General features: G+C 37.1%; 1 protein-coding gene across 1 annotated transcript in view; it reads left to right on the top strand.

Moving 5' to 3' along the window:
* The first annotated feature begins 7,009 nt into the window (after nt 1–7,009).
* LOC311080145 (basement membrane-specific heparan sulfate proteoglycan core protein-like) overlaps nt 7,010–15,719 on the top strand; it is a 176,373-nt gene continuing 167,663 nt past the window's right edge. Inside the window, exons 1-5 of the mRNA XM_084109916.1 lie at nt 7,010–7,031; nt 8,781–8,816; nt 9,505–9,759; nt 12,652–12,936; nt 14,369–14,704. Of these exons, the coding sequence (XP_083966042.1) occupies nt 8,786–8,816; nt 9,505–9,759; nt 12,652–12,936; nt 14,369–14,704 (907 nt within the window). The 5' untranslated portion in view covers nt 7,010–7,031; nt 8,781–8,785. The remainder of the gene's footprint in view (nt 7,032–8,780; nt 8,817–9,504; nt 9,760–12,651; nt 12,937–14,368; nt 14,705–15,719) is intronic.

The following is a 15,719-nucleotide window of genomic DNA, read 5'->3' on the forward strand; positions in this document are numbered from 1 at the left end:
TCGATCTAGAAACTTAATTTCCTCATCTTGATTGCCTACTTACAAAAAAACTAGGGGAAAATGGCCCAACGACTGAGCAAGATAGGCAATTTGGCGGCCATTTTGATATGCAAATTAGAAGGTAAAAAACTCAAAATTTCGCTTGGGAACCAGTTTTTTTGGACTCAGCACCCTTGAAATATGTAAAGTAGGCCGGTTCCCGACTTGTACCCATAAATGCTCCTCACTTCTTATAGAAGGCCATTTTTCAAAAATCCGTCTAGACTATAAAGAGGACGAAGCATTTTGCCGTGCTTACCTGTTAAATCTCTCCATGGCCGCCATTCCAACTCCGAGTTACTTCGTGTGTGAGCTGAGCTGTGGGGGATGGGCAGATTGAAATAAATACGCGGGGTTTTCCGGTGCGTGAGGGAGAACGCCGTAGAGAGACCTAAATGTAGGCTTCAAATGAAGCAGAAAATGTTAAATGTATTTATTTAAGTGTTTATTTCATCTCCTTATACAAAAGTAATTTCTTGAAAAATAAAATTTAAAAGCTAAAATAACAAATAGGTTATTCATAACTTATTCGGTTTAAGTTCTGCTTAATACATTGCAGTTTTTGAGTTAATATCACATATTTTATTAAGTTAAACTAACTTTAAAAAAAAAATAAGTTAAATGTACTCATTTAGTTTAGTAACGGTTTAGGTCAGATTTGACTTTCTTTACCTTACCTGAGAATAATAAATAAATAAATAGGTAAAAGGTGTTAAGAGTAAAGTACACACTGTAAAACAATGCGCAGTCCCGTAGTCTTCATTTACAAAGTCACATCGCCAACTACTTGTCTGGCATGTGTAATACAGCATTATTAGTCGTTTTTTACGGATCCGTGAGAACAGGGATGTTTTTGATAACGTTGTCATCTGTACAAAGAAAAACGTTTCTGTTTTTAGCACATCGTTGTCATGTGAACGTACCCTTGTTCTCCAGAGTGCAGTGGAGATCCTCCAGTAGGTGGTGACAAATCACTGTCAATGAGTGAGTCATTGAACCTTGTTCAGATTAGGGCTGCACGATTAATCGCGATTAGGAAATCGCAAAGGCTGCAATTATTTTTTATGCGCAACTTGTCATTGATGTATGGCTCTGTAAACACTGTGAGTTTGAGTCACTTATAACGCGCATTTGAAAAGCAACACGCGTCAAACATCTTTCCAAACATGAGAAGCATTTATGAACCTCTTGTCCAACAAAAGACAACAAAATGCTTTTACTCCAAACTCACTTCATAAGGACAGTTGAGCTCATCCTTCTGTGAGATGATGTGATTCTTACACAGAATAAAGCAGTCGTGTGTTTATTAGTCATGTTCAATCAATCAAAGCGTTTCAATCTTCTGATTATTCAGCAACAGACAGTATGATGCCCGATAGGGATTTCCTGGAATGATGTGTGTTATTGTACTACTACTGTGTGTGTGTGTGTGTGTGTGAGATGCCCTCTGGTCTTCAGATGGAACAGTATTTACCACCGATCAGATGTTCTGCACTGAAAAATAATCGCAGCCTTTGACAAATCAAGTGTGGTTTTGCATCATTGCGATGAATCGTGCAGCCCTAATTAAAATCATTCGTTCATAGATTCTTTCATTACGTGTTGCTCAGACGAGCAACGGTTCTCATGTGGCTTTGTTTAAAACTATTTTCATTTAGCAAAAAAAAACAACAACAGACAATATGTGTCTATAATGTAAGTTACATAATATTAACTTGTTTATTTAACCGTTCTATAACAATATCACACTTGCAATATGCTTTTCCAGGAAAAACGGCACTTTTGCTCTTTACTCTTATTGCTTACCTATATCATAAATAAAAATCAGGAACTCATATAAAATAATATTAAACTCATATAAAATTCAGGAACTCATCATTGGGGCATTCCCCAATGTATTGATTTTGTTATAACATTTTTGTGTTTATAAACCTGTGAAAACTATATTTGTCATAACCATAAACTGTTAAAAAAAAAAAAAAAAAAAAAATTTTTTTTTAATTGTTGTGTATGTTCTTCCAATAGCTTACAATGATATCATGTTGCTTGTTCTAGATCACTCGTCTCAGTAATTAGTAAACATGCCAGTTTTATTCTGTTTCAAATGTTCTGTATAAACAAATTACTAAATAAACAAGTGTGGATTTTAACTTATTTGGATTTGCTCTTTTGAACAATTGTTAGAACCCTGATTGAGCTCAAATGCCTGTATATTTCTAGTGATCCTGAAGATCTTGAGTTTGTTCTGCTGTTTTTCATTATAGGGTTTGAGCTAAACTCTGCAGGAAAGTGGATCTTGAGGACTGTAGTTGCCCATTGGTTTTATTTAATGTAACATCAATGCTCTTTAAATGGTTGGTTCACCCAAAAATGAAAAAAATGAAATCACCATCATGTCATTCCAGAACCCGTCGAACATTGAACCCGGAAGCGCTGCAACTGTGTTTATAGACGCTATTCTCGTCGCTTCATAACATTAAGGTTGAACCACTGAAGTCACATGGACTATTTTAACAATGTCTTTACTACCTTTCTGGGCCTTGAAAGTGGTCGTTGTATTGCTGTCTATGTGGGGTCAGAAAGCTCTCAGATCTGAGATTTGAGGCCAGCAGCCGTATCACCCTGTAGGCCAAGACTGGTTTCCCACTGAAGCTCAGCAGGGTTGAGTCTGGTCAGTTCCTGGATGGGAGACTCCTGGGTAAACCAGGCTTCTGCTGGAGAAGTGTTAGTGAAGCCAGTAGGGGGCGCTGCTCATCCTGGGGTCTATATGTGTCCCAAACGCCCCAGTGTAGTGATGGGGACACTATATGTCAAAGAGCACCGTCCTTCGAATGAGACGTTAAACCGAAGTCCTGACTCTCTGTGGTCAATTAAAATTTAAACACTTCTCATAAAGAGTAGGGGTTTAACCCCGGTGTCCTGGAGCCAAAGTCCTTCCATCGGCCCTTATCAATCATGGCCTCCTAATAATCCTCATCCACTGAATCGGCTTTATCATTCTCTCTCCTCTCCAGCTGTAGCTGGTTTGTGTGTGTGTGTGTGTGTGTGTGTGTGTGTGTGTGTGTGTGGTGAGCGCACTGGTGCCGTTGTACTGTGGCTGTATCATCACTGGTGGTGGTTGAGGAGATTCCCCTGACTGGGATGTAAAGTGCTTTGGGTGTACAGTAGTATAAAAAGCGTTATATAAATGTCTCATTCATTTCATCAGAAAGATCTTCATTTGTGTTCCGAAGATGAACAAAGGTCTGACGGGTTTGTAACGACATGAAGGTGAATAATTAATGGCAGTAACTTCATTTGTGGCTGAACTAACCCTTTAAGGGAGAATATGTGGCTCTTAAAAGAGTCTTTGGGTTCCCTGATCAGACAGCCGAGCTGCTAAACACATTTATGCTCGTGTGAGGGATGATGTTTTATGTGGATACTGGAACAGGCCTTCAGCACTAAGCCATGTTTACGTAATAAATAATGCAAGCAAAATTTACATCACAAATATGGAAACATTTGTATTTGTGCTGAGAGTTGTAAATTTGTTTGGCTTCATTGTTCATAATATAACCATCAATATAATTATATATATATATATATATATATATATATATATATATATATATATATATATAATATATAATTTTGATATGGCTGGGTGCTAAAAGTGTTCCAATATATGTAGAAACAACACATGCAAAATATTTTTCCAGTACATGATGATTTAGGGGTGCCACCGCACATCTGTTTTTGTTGGATAAAGTGGTTAACAGTGCTCAATGGTCACCATGGAGATCTGAGGTAAACAATACTACAGCTCAAGAAAACTGAGGTGATCTTTCTGCGTATATTTCTATCATAAGATGTAGTCATTTTAGCAGCTGCTTGTAGAGCGAATATGACTGTTAAAGTCTTTAGTTTAAGAGGCTTTGTTAAAAAGGTCATTAGTTATAAACCTTCTGATTAAATTTAATATCATATATATTGATAATGTATATTTCATCTGTGTTTTGGTGTAATTTAATTGCAAAAGTATTCGTTCTTGAGGTACATTTTAAAGTTGTAAACAACATAATGCGCATGAAGCCCAGACAGATTCACCGACAGAAAAACTGTTTACGGTTTACTCTAATGTATGACACAGCAAGTTTGTTTTTCTTTAATTATTAATCTCATGTCTGTATTTCTTTAAATATTCATCATGTGTCTATTTTAAAACACTTATTAGTCTGTGTAAGTGGCCACTGGAGGCCGCTAGAGGTAATGCATTCACAGTCAGGTCATTCATGTGACTGGGTTGGAGGCTGTGAGCGCAGGATCCTGTATGGCTGATCAACAGTTTGCTCTCGCCTGATTTCTCTCATCTCAGAAGCTCAGGGACTTATTTCAGAGACCTTCAAGCTAGCGGCTAATTCAGGAAAGCAGCAAGTCTAAAGTTTGTACCCTTGGTGAGCGGAGTGAGGTGTGTATTATTTGGCTCCATGTATAAGGAAAGGCTTTAACGATGTAAAATTTCTATATTGATGTAAAATGTCTATATTGACTGTTGCTGGAGATTGTTTGTTGTGTATCTTGTACCAGGAAAGCTGCATGTGTTAAGTGAGCAAATTATTGTGTGTTGTTATTTTTAATGTTTATTGCACATATCCACAAATGCATGATGATGCACTGTAAAAGAGGTGATGATTTATTTGTAATTTTTTTTTACAAAAAAAAAAAACTGCTAATATCTGATATATGTGGTGACAAATAAACGGGTTATTCCCAAATATCTACTGACCAAGTCTCTTTCCGGACACCCTGTGGAGGGTTTCAAACTTAACCGGCAATTTACCTAAAGATGATTGTGCTTTCAACAGCCAACCTATTTTATATATGCATACATACACAGACATACACACACACACACAGACATACATATACAAGGCCTAATAATAGAGTTGAGCTCATAGTTGTGGTTTGACTTCTGCTCTGTTTCTGCTCTGTGGTTTTAACCAGAGTAGTGGAAACTTTTATGCACAATCTGCATCTTTAGTTTCATAAACCTCAAATTATCATCACAAGATCAAAGATTCAAAGAATGTCTGAGTCATTTTCATTGACTTCCCTTTTTTAGAAATCCAAAACCATGTTAATTCTTCTCTAAAAGGAGGGCAGTGAGAAAGGGTTGTCTAGAAGTGATGAGAGATGTCACTTCTTAACTACCCTTTCCCACTATATCCTTTTAGAGAATACATAAACATGGTTTTAACCCTCTAATGGCATGAATTTTGTGAGGGAAAAAAATTCACCCCATTTTTTTGGGAGCTTGGGGGTCCCTGATAATATATTCATCATAAAATGTGTCCAGCTAATCACAAAGTAGTTTAAATTACGTGGTTGCTAGGGTGTTCTGGGTGGTTGCTAGGGTATTCTGGCTGGTTGCTATGCTGTTAGGCGGTTGCTATGGTGTTCTGGGTGGTTGCTATGCTGTTAGGCGGTTGCTATGGTGTTCTGTGTGGTTGCTAGGTGGTTTCTAAGGAATTTTGGGCGGTTGCTATGCTTTAGGTGGTTGCTAGGGTGTTCTGGGTGGTTGCTATGGTGTTGCTAGGCAGTTGCTAAGGAATTTTTGGTGTTTGCTAGGGTGTTCCTGGCGGTTGCACAAAACACATACATACAGTAACTCACTCACACACACACGCACAGACACGCTCACTAACTCACACACACTCACACATGCACACACACTAACTTGCTCACACACACTCATTTCACCGAACAGACATGTCAGCTGATATTATATATCTTTTTTTTTATTATTTTTTTATTATTATTATTATTATTAAAACAAAAATAATAAGTAAAGGAGCAGTGTGAGGTCCAAAAAGGTAGTTTGCTGCCTGAGATAAACATCATGCCATCTTGTTGTGGACAATTATCAGTTAATTTGTACATATGAGTTCATATTGAGTCTCTGATCATTTGAAATGAATATAGTAAAAGATAAGTGAAATATTTTATAATGAATATCTTTGTTTACTTTCTTAGAAACAATCACACTGGACTTTAAATGTTGACAAATTGCTGCAAATTATGTGAAATAGGATGAAAACACTTTCATGACGAAGATTTTTATCTCATATTACAGAAATAATGTTTTTAATAAAATAAAAAAGGATGGAAAATATGCAGATTCTGCCAGGATTGAATGACATTAGATTACTTGTTTATTCAATCCTCATGTAAAACTAGCTTTATTAAACAAACAAGCTATTTCAAATGCATCCACTTTATCAGCAACAGGGATTGTGATGTTGACTGCAGATCGCTGGTCGACAGCTTGTGTGTTTCAGGGTCCTAATGTTCTCCAGATTCAGGGTCTGTTAACACACATTAAGGAAACTTTTTAAAGGTCAGGACTCATTTTCCAAAAGGGCCTATTAACTTTATTAACTTACTACTACTAACCCTAACCCTAACTTAAAGAAGCTCTGGCCTTTTGTGATTCTGTTTCTCCAACATCTCTTCAGCTCCATCGAGTCGAGGCCTGTTATACTGAGAGCCGAAGCGCTGAGGAACAGAAAACACCTTTGACCAGCAGCATTTTAGTTTTTATGGAACGACACTTTATGATATAAAAGGCTGTATATTTCATTCACTGATATGTTGTAGAGTTACATTAGACACACATTAGATGTCGCGTGGTGATTTCACTTTAATCACTGTCTGTCTTCTATGTGTGACTGTGAACGAACACAATAACAGTGAGAACAATCTCCATCAGAACTGATCTGGAAAATATGATTTTAAGTAGATGAACAGAGCTGTGACAACTGGAATAAATTAGTAACTAAAAATCTTAGACTGGATCTCTCTTTTCTTTATCTGTGTATTTCTGTGTAGAGTTTATCTCCTCCTCCCTCGTCTCTTCTTTCAAACACAGGAAGTGTGTGTTTTAACACTCAGCGCTGTTAACACAGTCTATTAACGTGACAGTATGGGCTCCAGTGCACTGCCTCTCATCTGTGAGTATAAGATCATATTCTTTACTTCTGTTTTCTGTTCCTAATGCATTGTATTCAGCTGAAGATGGGATATAATAATGAGTGTTGTGTAGGAGAGTCTATGAATCCACAGTCTCACTGCTTATTGTATTATTTATTGATCAGATTCAATGTGATGATGTTACGTGTTGATCAGATAAAGAGGTTTATGATGCATTTATCTGTGTGATGATGCGTGTGAAAGATGGAGGCAATGTGTGCATGTACTTTTGCTTAGTTTTGTTGTAACATCTTTCCTCCCATTTCAAGTAGTTGAGATAAATCTGATGTATTTGTGTTGATGTGAGTTAGTGTTGAATGATGCTGTATCTTTAAATAATCTCTCCATCAGAGACTCAGAGAGTTTGAGAACAGAGACCGAACACACACTCATCTTCTCTATCACTTCTCTTTCTCTCTGACTCTCTTATAGAGAAATAACTGCAAAATGAATTTGGCCAATTAAATTTCATTTTTCAAACAAACAGTTTATCAAACAAAGTAGAGCTTTTCTCAGAACTAACTTCTCTTTTCTGAGAAACATTTCAGTTTTTTTTAACCAGTTTGCCTGAACTTCATATTTAGTTGTTGTGTGAAGTCAGTTCACACGTGTGTCAGAATAACCACAGGTTTCCAGATCAAGTTCATGACGTCGACATATGAACATGTTCCACCAATGCTTGACCATCAGAAAGCGTCTCAGACTTTTGTTTACCTTTTAAACATATTTATTTATTCATATTTTGCAAAGCTAATACATTTTATTTTGACAAATGTCTTGATTGAAAACTGTACATGAGATTTATTTATTTCAATAGCAAATATACTGATACATGTTTAACGTGGTTTAAGGGCTTTTTCACACTAGTTTGTTTGAGAGACTGCGAGCGGTGAACACATTAAACTACTGTGGTCTGAATATGGTTTGTTTTTGGGTCCTTTTAGGAGGAACTGAGATCATTTAGTGTTGACATATGAATTATTTCTGCCGAGGCGAGAGCTCTTGAAGTGCTGAAACACACGAGGTGTGAAAATACTCTTAGACCAGAAGCACGAGTTCACTTGCAGCAGGTTTTCTTTCTGGTTGTGGTTAATTTCAGCTGTAGGCACTATATCCACATTATTTTACTATAAAGTCACACTTAGTGGTGTGCACGAATATTCAAAACTGTTATAGTGGTGTGAAAGGTGCATAATTTATATTATTCATATATACATGTTTAATAGTGTCTTTTATGTTAGGGTTAGGAACATGTTATACAGGCAAAATTCAATAGGGAGCAAAAGTAAATAAAAACTTAAACAAAAAAAAACACAAAACAAGAGAACAAGAAGAACTATGAAGACAGTTACAGAAATACACTGACATCACATTTATTGATGAGTATAATGTCATATAATGTTGTATGTTGTGAAGCTCAGTGGTTCAAACTGCTGCTTTATTGTTGAGCATCAGTGAATCAAACAGTGAATCAGTGAATCAAACAGTGAATCATTGAATCAAACAGTGAATCACTGAATCGACTCTCGTATCAGTTCACGAGTCCTGTGACGTCATCGTGTGTGATGATGTTAAATGCTGGACAATAATCCATCAGTTCTCCTGAATGAGCATCACAACAGAAAAACACTTTCAGTTCATGTAGAATAAACTCTAGACATGTTTCAGTGTGTGATTTACATTGTGTTGAATGAATGGAAAAGCTTCATATCTGTTTCTTCTGCTTTTAGTGCTGATGTCCCTCGTTCACTCTGGACTCAGTCAAGGTACTGTCCGTTACTGCAGTACATTTTAGTTTTTAACTAATGTGAATTGTGTTGTAGTAGTTTATTTGTCTTCATGTTTACATCAGGATCCCACATTTGTCTGTTTGCTTTTGTTTTATGTCCATGTTTTGCATATTTCACAGAATCATCTGACTGTAGTTCCTTATGCTGCAAAACATTACAGAAATCTGCTATTCAATCAATCAAACAGTCTTGCAGTTGTAAAGTAGTTCAGTCAGACACAGATTTCAAAGGATCATTTTATTTGCATGTTTCTGAGTTTTTGCTGCAATATTAATTATTGACTGTGTGTCATTAAGATCTTGAGCACCAATGCTTAGCTTTATTCATTCAGTGTGGTTTGGTTGGAAGGGCTGGAAGAGAAAAGGGCTTGAGAACAGACAGACAGAAGTTAGTAAGTTCAGTTCAGATCTTTAAACACTCAGACTGTAAACAGCATCATCTACTGGTCAGAACTGGAAGAGCAATAATACAAAGGACATGCGGACTGGATAAATACATCAGTTTCAGTTAGTTTTTCCAACACATACATTTTTGATGTAATCATTACAATTTGCAAGCAAACTAGATTTTTAATTTAAGTGTTTTTCTCCTAATGAAGTTTTGAGTTCATGACAGTGATCTTGATACTGCGATGATTTTCAATATTTACTTCTGTGTTTCTCAGTGAAACCTGTAGTGACGGTGAAGCCAGATCAGCGTGTGTTCAGAGGAGAGACAGTCACTCTCACATGTGACATACAGAGAGGAGACATTCAGTGGAGATACAGCTGGATTAGAGATGGAGACACTGACTATACAACAACAACAGCAGAGTTCAGTTTCACAGCTGATGTGTATCGCAGTGGTGAATACAGGTGTAGAGGAGAGAGATCAGACTCATGGACAGACTTCAGTGATGCTCTTACACTGACTGTATCAGGTGAGTCTTCATATTCACATCTGTTTAATGATCATCACTTGTAATTTTCAACCACATCTGTTCTTATAAGAGGACTGACAGTTCACTTTTTAGTAATTATTCAGTAACTGCACATGTGTGTGTGTGCGCATCAACCTCTCTTTAAACGTGTGTGTGTGTGCATCAACCTCTCTTTAAACGCAAGAGTGTTTGTGTGTGTGTGTGTGTGTGTGTGTGTGTGTGCATCATCCTCCCTTTGAACGCAAGAGTGTGTGTGTGTGTGTGCACATCAACCTCCCTTTGAACGCAAGAGTGTGTGTGTGTGTGTGTGTGTGTGTGCACATCAACCTCCCTTTGAACGCAAGAGTGTGTGTGTGTGTGTGTGCATCATCCTCCCTTTGAACGCAAGAGTGTGTGTGTGTGTGTGCACATCAACCTCCCTTTGAACGCAAGAGTGTGTGTGTGTGTGTGCACATCAACCTCCCTTTGAACGCAAGAGTGTGTGTGTGTGTGTGTGTGTGTGTGTGCACATCAACCTCTCTTTAAACGCAAGAGTGTTTGTGTGTGTGTGTGTGTGTGCATCATCCTCCCTTTGAACGCAAGAGTGTGTGTGTGTGTGTGCACATCAACCTCCCTTTGAACGCAAGAGTGTGTGTGTGTGTGTGTGTGTGTGCACATCAACCTCCCTTTGAACGCAAGAGTGTGTGTGTGAGTGAGAGTGTGTCTGTGTGTGAGTGTGTGTGCGTCTGTGTGTGCATCATCCTCCCTTTGGAGGCAAGAGTGTGTGTGTGTGTGTGTGTGTGTGTGTGCGCGCGTGTGTGTGTGTGTGTGTGTGTGTGACGTTTTGGTTCATTATAAAATCATGTAAATTGTGACTTTCCAGTGTTATGTGCGTCTCCATCTTTGATATTTAGTCACTGTCACTATGGTTACAGGAGATATTCATGAGTGTCATGAGAATAGAAAAGGACTCGAGCGACTGAGTTCAGTTCTGATGAGTTTTGGACTGAAGTCAGAGAGAATTACGTGATTTACAGATTATTAGTGTTGAAGTCAAAACCACAAACCCAGACCAGAGTGTTTTCACAGATTACACATTTTTGTTTTGGTGATGGAAACTTTAAAGTGTCCATTTTTCTTAGAGTTAGTGGAGCTGCTTTTTTTGGAAGGTTAGTTTGATGTTCCTGAAATATTCTTTTAACCTAATTTGTATTAAAGGGTACATAACATACACAGTTTCACCTAATCTCATGTTAATCTTGAGTACCTATAGAGTAGTAGTGCATCCTTCATATCTCCAAAAAGTCTTTAGTTTTATCATATTTATAAAAGAAAAATACAGCTTTCCGATTCTCTCCGGAAAAAGCCGAGCTCCTGGAGGCGTGCCGTGGGCGGAGCTATAGAGTCAACATATATTCACTTATGTGCTGATTTCCAGCAAAAGACAGAAATCTGATCCAGTTGTACTTACATGAATGGGGTCTTTTATCACTGGGAACGCTCCACGTTTTAATAGCAAACGATGAGCAAATCCAGCGTCGACCTGGGCCTTGATAATAAAACATTCGTCACTGAAATGACCAGAACACACAACCGCTCTTGCTACACTCCGTTGCTGCCTCGGAAAAACAATCTGCATCCACTGTTCCTGTAACGCTGGGTTCTTTGGGAAGCTGAACACGGTAAGCTTTCCCTCACATCCAAAAACACACTTTGGAGACATTCTTGAACAAATCCTATGCAGCGCTGCCGATGATTTCCTGTTGAAGCGCGTTGATGTGCGCGGTCTCGCTCTCCTCTGGTCGACATGTGCGCGGGCGCGCTTTTCCGAGAGAAATGCTCATATAAGGAGTTCCACTCTGGTCTACGTCATTAGATCCACGGTCGAAAAAAAACAGCCGAAACTTGTACCAACCCGGAAGTAAGATTTTCGGCACAGAAATTCTCCGTTATTCGTCCAAAATATTTTTTTTAAACTTTGGCCATGTTTAGCATGAGAATCCATCACTTTAACACTGTAAACAACTCTGAATACATGAAACACCATTGTACCCCCCCTTTAACAACTCAAAAGTCCTCCTCAAAAAAACTTCACTGATTAATCCAATAGGGAAAGTTATAGTGACGTGATACACAGCAAAATCCTCAGTGTTGAATGAACTCAGTGTCTAAATGAGTCCAAGAGTCTTAAAGATGAAGAAACTACAGTTTTTGTGCTAATTTTGAGAACATTATTAAAGACCAGATAACATTGAACAAACATTTTATTAATGTTACTGGAAGAATTTTTGTTTGTAACTCTGAAAGATCCTTAACGTCAGCCAAAGTTATGATAACGTTCCCTGTTAGCTGGTTATGGTTATGGTAAAAGTACATTTATCATAAAGATTCAACACAAAATGCACACATCCAGCGGGCAAAACAAACTCAGTGAGGATCTCAACCACAGAAACTGCCAAAGGGAAGAGAAAGTTTCACACACCAGCTCCAATAATAGAAACATGTATTTCATGTTCTCAGTGGCCTTTAGACTCAAATAAAAATAAAAAAACTTAAGACTACATTAAACTTAAATAAATATATATTTTTTAAAAAAAAATTGTAACTGTGTAACAAACTGGTTTGCCAACTTTCTGTTCCTTTTGCAAAAGTATATTTATCATCACATGACCAAGACCAGTGTAATGTATCTCTGTCACAGAATGGCTCCATGAACTAAATCCCTCTGGAAACCGTTGGTCAAATGCTTTGCTCAAAGACACAATAGTGATGGTTAACAGTTCATTCACTGCAGGGTTTATACCAGCAACATTCCCATTTACAACCAGCGTTTACAACCGAAGGTCCTTCTGAACAATCAGTTTTATTCCCTGAAAGAGCAGTTTCAGTCTTTATGTTTCTGTTTCTTCTCAGATTTACCCACATCTACACTGACTGTGACACCAGACAGTCCTGTATTCACTGGAGAAACAGTCAATCTGAAGTGTGTGATAAACTCTGATCACAGTGACTGGAGATATGAGTGGTATAAAGACAGTGTCATATTACAGACGTCTGATCGTTACACTGTAATCACAGACACTCTCACTATCAGAGGAGCTACTGAGTCTGATCAGGGTCAGTACTGGTGTAAAGGACAGAGAGATGGAAGACCAAACTCATCAACATCAAGCTCTGCTGTTTCTCTCTCTGTGAAGGGTGAGTTCTCTTAAACTCTCTCTATTTATGATCACAAATACAATCGAGAGTCTTTGACTGGGATGTTACGTTCACACTAATAATGCGGTTCTCACTCCTCTTTTGAAGGGTTAATTCTGTTTAATTCTCTCACAGATTGACGTGTTCTTGTGTTTAAAACAGATTGAGCAAGACAGAACTGAACGCAAAGCTCTTAAAACCTATTGTAATAGTTAAAGTATTTAAACGCCATCATAAAAACACTGCGCTCATTACACATGATATGAACCAGCAGCTAAAATACTTCCAAAAACATATTTTTGTATTTAATTATTTTATCTGTGAATCTTTGCACAAATGCTGTGCTTTAGACTGAGCGTTACAGTTCATCTCTTTTGAGGCTTTCAGTGTGTTTCATTTTTTGTGTTCAAACTTGAAGGAGCAAAACTGAATGAAACTGAATGCAGAGATCTGAAATACATTTTAAAGCTGAAGTATTTTACTTGAAGTGTGATCTTATAACAGATAAAGACGTCTGTCTGACGCATGTGAACACAGACCTGAGAAACAGCTAAAAACAGCTGCTGTGTTATTGGCCGTTATACACTTTAATTTAAAAATATTTTTACATATTTCCATAGATATATTTTTGTGCACTTACTGAAGTTTTTATACAAATGCAGCTTTGCTTTGATTTTCAGATGATCCTGTCGTCGTTCTGTCTCTGATTATGAATGTTGAAACTTTGAGTGTTGGATGAAATTAATCTTAATTCTAATGTTTGATGATGTTGATCAACTTTCATTATCTCACCTGAAAATAATAATACTGTCATACTTTAATCTCCCTCATGTCGTTCCAAATCTGTATATTTTTCTTCTTTAGATTTTTTTTAAATATATTTATAATGTGCTGATCGCTATAATAATGAGATGGTGAACTTTCAGAGTTCAAAAAGGACACAAAAGCACCATAAATGTGTCATAAAATAAGTTCAATTACTCTATATGACAGAAATCATGACTAAGAAGAGTATTTTAGTGTCCATCATCCTGTCCAGAGACACAGTTTAGAAATAAAACACACAGTCTCTGTTTACTGACAGTTTCCAGTCATCTCTGATCACTGATGTTCTCCAGTAGAAAAATAAAAGACTGTCACTGTCAAAACTCTGAACACTGTGACCAGAAACAGAGACAGAAAGTTCAGACTGTCCAGTTATTTCACAGCAGAAATACAGGATCATTTACTGAGTTTTACAGAGGAAAATAAACTACAGATGTTCGACAGAAATCACTCAAAACACAAAGAAACAGGTTTAATAATCACTGCATTTACTAGTGGAAATAAAGTGAGTTTATAGAGAATCTTTAAGCTCTAAAAGTTCTCAAAGGAATTTGAATGAAACTATTTAGTTGACATAAAATATTGACATATTTGTCTTTCTTCACAGATTTCCCCACATCTACAGTGACTGTGACACCAGACAGTCGTGTATTCACTGGAGAAACAGTCAATCTGAAGTGTGTGATAGAGACTTACAGGAACTGGTTCTGGAGAAATTACCAGACACAAAGTACATATTACTGGATACAACCCTGGAGATATGAGTGGTATAAAGACAGGGTAAAGTTACAGACGTCTGATTATCGTTACACTGTAAACAGAGGCACTCTCACTATCAGAGGAGCTACTGAGTCTGATCAGGGTCAGTACTGGTGTAAAGGACAGAGAGATGGAAGACCAAACTCATCAACATCAAGCTCTGCTGTTTCTCTCTCTGTGAAGGGTGAGTTGAACATCATTGTCCTCATAAACACTTTCACTACAAACTTTCAACTGATGTCTGTGAGAAAGGGATGCGCTCGACAAGCTTGTGCGTCTTGTAACAGCAATATAGGCGTGACTATAGTTTAATATTCACTTTCTCAGTTTGTGTAAATTCACTCGGGGTTCAGAGTATTTATTTTTTCCCACATTCATTTCCCACATGTCTAGTACAATTATGTGGTTTTGTTTGATTAATACAGTGTATACTTTTCTTTCTTTTTTTTTCTTGATTTACCCCATACGTTGTAACATGACACCTTAAAATATGATCTAATTAAAAAATATACAAGACAAACTAAAATATTTTGTCAAAAAAAAATATATATATAATTATTAACTTTTTCATATAAAATAATGGCATTTAATAATTAAAAATAAATATATAATTTTTTGATTTACAACAAACACCACACAGCAACTATCAAGCATAGTTCAAAATATAATAATAATGAATAATTTCTGAACATTGACGCTCAGTCTTTATTCACCTTTTTCTCATGATTTCTCACTAGAATTGATAAAAGTGTAGAATAGAATATCACAGTTCTAATAGAGGCTCATTGTAACGCAGTGTGACAACATGCCCCGCCTGTACAACTGGATTCAAACCCTGCTAGTGGCTTCTGCTGGTTAGATCCAATAGATTGGAGATTAAAATAATATATAATTTTAAATAAACAACAACAACAACAAAAAAAAACAGAGATGAAAAATTAACTTAAGAAATGCACTTTAGCTATGTGTTAGTGAGGTATTCTAGTAGGGCTAGTTCATCAAGGTTTTCAGCCAGTAAACAGGATGGTGTATCGTCAGGACACAGGAATAAAGACGAGCAGATGTAAGTTCTTCTTTTAACTGTATTGAGCTCCAGCAATACTCATCAGAACATTCCAATATCCAGTATTGTCATTATAGTCTGATAAAAAACAAATAAATCACCATTAGGTACTGTCATTTAAACAGTTACAGTACTT

This window comes from Abramis brama (assembly GCF_963993115.1).
Source record: "Abramis brama genome assembly, chromosome: 3".
Lineage (NCBI taxonomy): Eukaryota > Metazoa > Chordata > Actinopteri > Cypriniformes > Leuciscidae > Abramis > Abramis brama.